General features: G+C 55.8%; 1 protein-coding gene across 1 annotated transcript; it reads left to right on the top strand.

Annotated features, from left to right (window-relative positions):
• The first annotated feature begins 272 nt into the window (after nucleotides 1-272).
• LOC122748193 (IgGFc-binding protein-like) lies at nucleotides 273-3,854 on the top strand. Its single transcript, XM_043993873.1, has 6 exons — nucleotides 273-322; nucleotides 415-719; nucleotides 931-1,499; nucleotides 1,940-2,474; nucleotides 3,331-3,530; nucleotides 3,646-3,854. Exons 1-6 carry the CDS (start codon nucleotides 273-275, stop codon nucleotides 3,811-3,813), a joined length of 1,827 nt encoding a protein of 608 aa, XP_043849808.1. The 3' UTR covers nucleotides 3,814-3,854.
• The last annotated feature ends 4,143 nt before the right edge of the window (nucleotides 3,855-7,997 follow it).

Raw genomic sequence — 7,997 nt, 5'->3', positions numbered from 1 at the left:
CCTTCTGTCTTTCTGCCTCTTAGTATCTTGGTCTCTCAGTTCTTCCCTGGATTCCTTCTCTCTCACCACCCTCAACATGGTTCCTGCTGGTGACAAATGTCCCCTGGGGATCTCTCCTTCTGTCTCCCCCTGACATGACCTCCGTCCCTTATGCACACAGGTGAATGGCGCATGGCGGAACCTTCCGTACCAAGTGGGCAGCCGTGTCCTGATTTTCCGAAGAGGGTGGGACACTGTCGTGAGCTGTCCTTTCGGCCTTGAAGTGGCCTTTGATGGTGGCAACCACCTGGTGCTGGCTCTACCCAGGAGCTACTCAGGACTGGTGGCCGGTCTCTGTTCGAACTTTGATGGAGACCCTACCAATGACCTGTCCACATTGGGATGTCCTCCAGTCTCCGACTTGCCTGGTGCCAGGGCCCTGGTCCATAGCTGCCGTGTTGGAGCAACAGAGAGCTGTAGGGAAGAGGTGGAAGGGAACTGGAAGGATGTAAGTGGCCATTGCAAAGAGGCCATCGGTGTCTGTCACATTCTCATAGCCTCTGAGGGACCCTTCCGACGGTGCCACCATCGACTGACTCCCCAAGGCTATTTTCAAGACTGCATTCGAGATGCATGCCTCATTCCTAGCAGAGGGGCCTGCCCAATCATTGGGGACTATGTTGCTGCCTGCCAGGAGGAAGGGGTTCTCATCTATCCGTGGAGGACCCCAGACTTTTGCCGTGAGTGCAGGGATCGTGGTATCTGGGCCCTTGGCCCCTAAGGGATCTCTGCCTCATCAGGGACTCAGGGAATTCACCTGCAGCCATCCAAGCATCTAGGCTCCTGTATCCCAAGGGATCCAAATGTCAATGGGCATCTGACTTCATAGGGAAGTGGGGAAGGTTTGGGAGTCCCTGGGTAGGGTCATTCCCTTGACCTCTCTCCCCACAGGCCCTTCATGCCCTGTTCACTCCCACTATGAGCTGTGTGGACCAGCTTGCCCGCTCACCTGTGAGAGCCTCTCAGGACCTGCAGGTTGCCAGACGGGACGATGTCGAGAGGGCTGTGTGTGTGATCCTGGCTTTGTGCTCAGCGGGACAGCCTGTGTGCCCCCAAGTCAGTGTGGCTGCCTCTTCTCTGGCCGGTACTACAAACCAGGCCTCCGGATCCCAGGAATTTGGGGGGAGCCATGCAGAGGCCCCTGCATCTGCCAGCCTGGAGGCCAGGTGTTCTGCCCCTGCATGCCTCCCGAGGACACCCTTGCCCCTGGGCTCTCGGGCCCAGGGCTCTGCCTGGTCTCTGGAGGTCCTCATTGTCGAACTTTTGATGGTGCCACCTTCCATCTCCGCGGGCATTGCTCCTATGCCATGGCTGGTACAACCCCTGCCTGCCCAGAGGATATCCCACATTTTTCAGTGTTGGTGGATAATAGTGGATACAGAGCTGCTGTGAACCGTATCACCCTCACAACTGCTGGACACCACTTTGGCCTCGATCGAAGGGACTGGGGCTATGTCACGGTGAGTGGTGGCATCTGTGACATACCTTGGGAGCTGGAGAGAGGGCAGGGCCAAGGGCTCTGAGCCTGGGGAGAGTCAGGGATGAAGAGAAAATCTGGAAGTCCTCACAAAGACGGAGTATTTAGGGCCAAGGGTGGGGATGAGGTCTCTCTGTCCCAATCTCTTTGTGTAGCTGGATCTCTGGGTATCCTGTCACTTGCATGTCCCAATTTGTCTCTGTGGAATCCATTTGTCTGTCTCTACATTTCTTTTCTGTCTCTGTTCTTTCTCCTCTTCCTATCTCCCCACCCCTCACTTCCTTTCCTCTCTCCTCCCTCAATTTCTTCTTCATCTCCTTGATTTTGTCTTTGGTCACTGACCCCACAAAGCCCCCAGATTATTCTCAGGAAGAATTCTTGTTTCAGGAGGTCTCCCTGACCCCATCTCTTTCCTGACCCCAGGTGGACGGAGTTCGATGCTGTCTTCCATTTGGGCTTCCTGGAGGTGGGGTCCGAGCCTTCATGCAGGGGGCATCAATGGTGCTGGTGGCCCAGGGAGGGCCTCGCCTGCTGCTCAGCAGGGGCCCCCACCTCAGCCTGACACTGCCCGAGACCTATCAAGGCTATACCATAGGGCTGTGTGGGAATTACAATGGTAACAGTGCGGATGACCTAATGTCCTTGACCCCAGAATCTGGCCTTCAACCCTGTCCTCTGCCCCAGCCCTGCCCCAGCCCCAGCTGCCCCACTGTGGGGAAGGCTGCAAGTGCCCCATTCCGGGGGCCTAACTCCTGTGGGCTCCTGCTGTTAGCTGAGGGCCCTTTTGCCCCTTGCCACAGGATTTTGCCCCCCGAACCCTTCTTCCAGAGCTGCGTGGCCGATGCCATCCGTAGCCGGGGGAACCACAATGCACTGTGCCGCTCTCTCAGGAGCTACATGGCTGCCTGTCAGGAGGCCGGTGCCCGTGTGCTGCCCTGGAGGAGCCAACGGCTCTGCCGTGAGTTTGGGGCCCATGCTGCCAGGGAAAGGCTTGGCTGCAGCAACCTTGGGAGGGTCAGGACTGGCAGACAGGACTTGGGGGAGTAAGTCTGGGAGACTAGGAACCGGCCTGAGTGTTGGAGATCAGACAGAAGGGCACTAAAACCAGACAGTAAGGGTGGTGCTTCTGAGACCCAGGCTGAGGGAGAAGGCTGTGCCAGGAATCTGAGGAGTTGGGGGTGGAAGGGTTAGAGTCAGGCTTTCCAGAAACGAGGGCAAAGACTGCGAGAGAGAAAGAGAGAGAGAGACAGACAGATAGACAGACATTGAGAGAGAGAGACTGAGAGAGATAGACATTGAGAGAGATTGAGAGAGACAGACACTGAGAGAGACAGACAGACAGACATTGAGAGAGAGAGAGAGAGAGAAGAAAGAAACAGGAAGAGAGAGAAAGAGAGTAAGAGAGAAGGAGAGGAGAGAGGTAGAGACAGAACGTGAGAGGGAGAGAGGAGAGAGATGGAGAAATAGCAACAGAGACAGACATTGAGAGAGAGAGAGAGACTGAGGGAGACATTGAGAGAGAGAGAGAAAGAGAGAGAGAGAAGAAAGAGACAGGAAGAGAGAGAGAAAGAGAGTAAGAGAAAGAGAGAGAAGAGAGAGGGAGAGACAGAGACAGACAGACATTGAGAGAGAGAGAGAGAGAGAGAGAGAGAGAGAGAGAGACAGAGAGAGAGCGAGAGAGAATGTGGTTTGGGGACCAGAGGAGATGGGGCATGGGCAGGGCAGGGTACCTGGCGGGGGCAGGGGCGGGGCTCAGGGAAGGTGTAGGGGCCAGGGAATCTTTGGTACCTGATTGTCCCTCTCTGTCCCTTTAGCTATGTACTGCCCTAGACATAGTCACTACAGTCTGTGTGCAGACCCCTGTCCAGCTGCCTGCCCAGGCGTCCAAGCCATCGTCCGGATCCCACCCCGATGCTCCGAAGGCTGCCAGTGTGACCCCGGCTTCTTCCCAGCTGCAGGGACCTGCGTCCCCCTGAAGAACTGCCCCTGCTTTCGCCAGGGCCTCTACTTTCCGGTGAGCACTGGGACGCTGCTCCCCAGGCTCCTGTGTCTTTTCCCACGGCAGGCTCTGCATCTTGCTGAGACCTTAATTCTCTGGTTTGCTCTCTCTCTCTCTCCCCTGCCTTCAGCCTGGCCAGCCTGTCCTCACTGACCACTGCACTTCTGCCTGCTCCTGCCAGCCGGGGGAGGGTGTGACCTGTGCCCCACACCAGTGCCCTGAGGGGCACATTTGCATCATCAGCAGCGGGGTCCTCAGCTGTCTTGGGCCAGGTGACCTGAATGCTCTTACCCCTTAGGGAGCCCAAAGGGGCTGAGCTCTCGGGGGCCGGAGGGCGTGGTGCTGGTTAAAAATAATGGATTCTGGATTCTCAGCTGGGCTGGAGGCTGGGGAAACAGGCGCCTGGATTCTTGGGGGTCCCCTACCATCACCCCAGTTAGAATGTAAACTCTAAGAGAGTAGGGATTGTTTCATTCTTTATAGTTGTAACTTTAGAGCCTAGTCCAGCGTCTGACACACAATAGGTGCTCAATAAATGCTTCATAATTGATTGATTGATTAACTAATTGTTTGGATGCCTGGGGTCCCTGAAGGTAGGGATGGGTGCAGCACACCTAAGTCCCCAGGGAAATGGAGGCCAAGGGGCTGGACCCCTGGGTCCCTAACTCTTCCCCTCTCTTCCCCTCCAACAGCTTACCCTCTGGTGCCCCCAGTCCCGCTGACCCCACCACTGGTCCCAGGCATTGGCCCTGCCTGTCCCCTATACTCCCGTTATGTCCCCTGTGGCCCAGCCTGTCCAGCTACATGTGCTAACCCAGAAGCCCCAGCTCAGTGTAGCCAGCCCTGCGCCCCATCCTGCCAATGTCTGCCAGGCCGACTGCTACTGGCCGGACGCTGTGTGCCCAGCGAGCAGTGTAGCTGCCTCCTAAGTCCAGGCAAGGCCTTCTGGACAGAGAGCTGTGCACGGCGCTGCCGCTGCCCAGCAGCCAGGGGTCCCAGGAACACTGGCATCCAGTGCTGGCCTGCCCGGTGCCAGGGCCACTGTGAAGAGGCCTTTGGTGGGGTGCATCGCTGCCGGCCGATCCGTCAGGGCTCGGGGCCCCAGCACGTCACCTGCACCGCTTCTGGTGATTTCCGCTTCCAAACTTTTGGGGGTACCAGATACAATTTCTCTGGCTCTTGTGTATACCGGCTGGCAGGCCCCTGCAGTGCAGGTGGGAGTAGTGGTCTTAACCCCTTCTCCTTGGACATGACCACGCACATCCGACCTCTTGGCTGTTCAAAGTCACTGACTCTGCGGGCTTGTGGCCTCAGACTGGACATGAGCCCAGTGGATCCAAACCTTCTCTGGGTGAGGCCGTCGTTCCCCCACTGTTCCTCCCCGAGACCTTCCTGACCCACTAGTGATGTCTCATTAAGCCTTCCACTGTTTCCTCAGTGATGCCCAGTGACCCTTTGCAGACTCACTCCCTAATCCTCTCACCATTTCCCTTCTTTCCCCAGTGGGATGTTTAGAAGGGAAAACTTAGGGGAAAGCACAGGTCTTTTGCAATCATTTGCATTTCAAAGGCCCATTGCACCTGACTCCTGACTCCCTTCCCAGGCTTTTCACACATTCTCTTTCATACACACTAAGTTCCAGCCTCATATTCCTTCTCCCTGGGTGTCTTCTCCGCGCCTTTTCACAAACTGTATCCCATGCCTGGAATACACTTGCTCCTCACTTCCAAATCTTGGGACCCCTAGCTCCCCTCAAGGCTCAACTCACAGTGCCACCCCAAAACCAGGCCTCACATGAGTCCCCTGCCCCTGCCCACCCCAGTTGCTAGCTCCTTCCCCAAATGACTACATTTACTCCTCTGTATGCACGTTGTTTTCTCTCAATAGAACTCAAGTTCTTCCAGAGCAAGACCTGTCATATCATTGCCTTGGCATCCTCAGATTCCTAGCGCAGTGCCTGGCAAATGATAGGGATTTAATAAATGCTTGTTGAATGACTGAGGGAAAGAGATTATATTGGGGCACTCCCAGAAGCAGAACAAAAGAGCATTGGGTGGTGACCTTAATACAGAAAACCTGTAAAGGAAAAACTTCCCACCAATGAGAGGTGTCCCAAAAGGAAAAAGAGCTGCCTGCCTTGAAAGGGAGGAAGCCTGGGGCTCCAGGCCTGGGTGTATGGGATTCTTAGATTCTCAGGGCTGTCCATTGGATGCTAGGCTCCCCAAGGCTGGGAATGACTAAGAGTTAGGAACCCTGGGCTTAGGGTGACTGGCCATTTGTGTCCTCTTGCCTGGGTGAATAAGCAGATCCCTGGGGCCTCCTTCCCACAGGTAGATGGCATCCTTGGATCACTGCCCTTCTTCCATGGACACTGTCTCCAGGCCTATATCTGTGGGGGTCAGCTGTGCCTGGACACAGCCTCAGGCCTCTCCCTGACCTATGACTGGGACAGTCTGGTCAGGCTGTCAGTACCACAGGCCCTTGCCAGAAGCCTGTGTGGACTCTGTGGGGGCATGACTGGAGGAATACCAACATCTCGACTCTCTGATCTGGCCCATTCCTGGAAGGTGGCCGAGGTGCCCGGCTGTGGCCCATCCTGTGGGTCGCGCTGTCCACCCCCTTGCCCAGCTGCTCATCGCAGTCGCTACCGAAGGCTGGGCTACTGTGGACTTCTGAGGGCCTCAGCTGGGCCCTTGGCCCCCTGCCACCGGATCCTAAATCCCGTGCCTTTCCTGGAAGATTGCTTGGATGAAGTGTGTCGACACCGGGGCTGCCATCGGACTCGATGCCGAGCCCTGACGGCCTATGTGACAGCCTGTCAGGAACGAGGGGTCCATCTCGGGCCCTGGAGGACGCCCGGTTTATGCCGTGAGTGACAGGGCCAGATGCCAGGGTCTCTGGGGTACAGGGAGCCAGGCACCAGACTCTTTGGTGGGTAGAGGATGGACACAGGCTTGGGGTGGAGGGAGTAGTGAAAAGCCTTAAAGATGCTTACAGGTTGAGACTGGATTAATTGGAATATTTCTCTTTCTTTCCTGGATATCTTTTCCATTTCCATGTTTCTCTCCTGACTTACATCTTTTCATCTTCTCTGTCTCCCTCTTATATTTTTGCCCTGACTGTCTCTGCTATTTGATTGTCCATGTTTTCCTCCATCTCTCCCTTGCTTCTGCTCCTCTCTGGGCTCTGCCTCTCTTTCTGTCTCTCTTTTGTCTGTGTCTCCTGGGGCATCTCTCCCTCCTAATGTCTATGTCCATCTCTTTCTCTCTTTCTCTGGTCTTCCTCTCCCTTATTTTGCCTCCACATCTCTTGCCCACCCTGGGCCCCCAGCACTTCAATGCCCGGCTCATTCCCACTACGAGCTATGTGGACCACGCTGCCCCGTGATGTGTGGGGACTTGAAGGGGCCCACGGGCTGCCAGGCTAGGGGTCGGTGCCGAGAGGGCTGCGTGTGTGATGCTGGCTTTGTGCTGAGTGGCGCAAGCTGTGTGCCAAGGGGCCGCTGTGGCTGCTTCCATGCGGGTCGCTACCATGCACTAGGAACTGCTTGGTACCCAGGCCCCAGGTGTGAGAGGCTGTGCCATTGTGGTCCAGGTGGGACTGTGTCCTGTGGGCCAGGATCTTGTGGTCCCCATGAGGCCTGCACCATCCATAGGGGAATTCGAGGCTGCTTCCCAGATGGCCGGGCCAGCTGCTTCCTGCCAGGGCCTACACATGGCCTGACCTTTGATGGCCGTGTCCTTGGAGGCCTGGCTGGACAATGCACTTATCTGCTAGCCCGGGCTACTGGCTCTGGCCCTGAGCCCTTCAGCCTCCAGATGGAAAAGGATGAGGCTGGACCCCGTCGAATCCACCTTAACCTCTATGAACATCAGCTAGTCCTGGATCGGGGAACACCGGGCATCGTCATGGTGAGAACCAATTACCCAGACCGTGGGGCTCCTGGGGGTGCCACATCTTAGCAGTTGGATGCTGGGAGCCCAGACTCTGAGATCCCCAGGAAGGTATAAGGACTGGTAGTCTGGACGCCAGGGCCCTTGAAAGGAGCAAATGCAGAGAATCTTTACTTTGGGTTCTCAATTCCTGGGGTCCAATGGAAGAGCTGGAATGGAAAGGACTAGAGCCAAGATTCTAAGACCTTGGGAGTTCAGGACCAGGGAAAATTGGAAGCTGGGAGGAGGGGCTGGGGGCCTAAATACAATTGACTAATATCAATTCAAAGAGCATTTACTAATTTGCCTACCATGGACAAGTCACTGAGAATGCTCAATTTGGAATTAGGGGACCTGGGTTCAAATCCTCGTTCTAAACAACTTACTCACCTTGGACAAGTCTCTGCCTCCATTTCCTCATCTGCAAAATGAGAAGGTTGTACTAGATAACCTCTGAGGTTCCTTTCCGCTCCAAATCTATGCCCCCTGCAACAGAGCAGATGCCTCCTCCCTCTGAGGCCCTTTCTAGCCCTACATCTGTGGTCCATGT

This window comes from Dromiciops gliroides, chromosome 3, assembly GCF_019393635.1.
Source record: "Dromiciops gliroides isolate mDroGli1 chromosome 3, mDroGli1.pri, whole genome shotgun sequence".
Taxonomy (NCBI): domain Eukaryota; kingdom Metazoa; phylum Chordata; class Mammalia; order Microbiotheria; family Microbiotheriidae; genus Dromiciops; species Dromiciops gliroides.
This window is presented reverse-complemented; position numbering and strand designations above follow the sequence as displayed.

Coding starts and splice junctions, on each gene's coding strand:
- LOC122748193 (XM_043993873.1), top strand. CDS start 273: ATGGTGGCAACCACCTGGTGCTGGCTCTACCCAGGAGCTACTCAGGAC. Junction 2,475..3,330: donor GAGGAGCCAACGGCTCTGCC/GTGAGTTTGGGG, acceptor CTGTCCCTTTAG/CTATGTACTGCCCTAGACAT. Junction 3,531..3,645: donor GCCAGGGCCTCTACTTTCCG/GTGAGCACTGGG, acceptor CCCTGCCTTCAG/CCTGGCCAGCCTGTCCTCAC.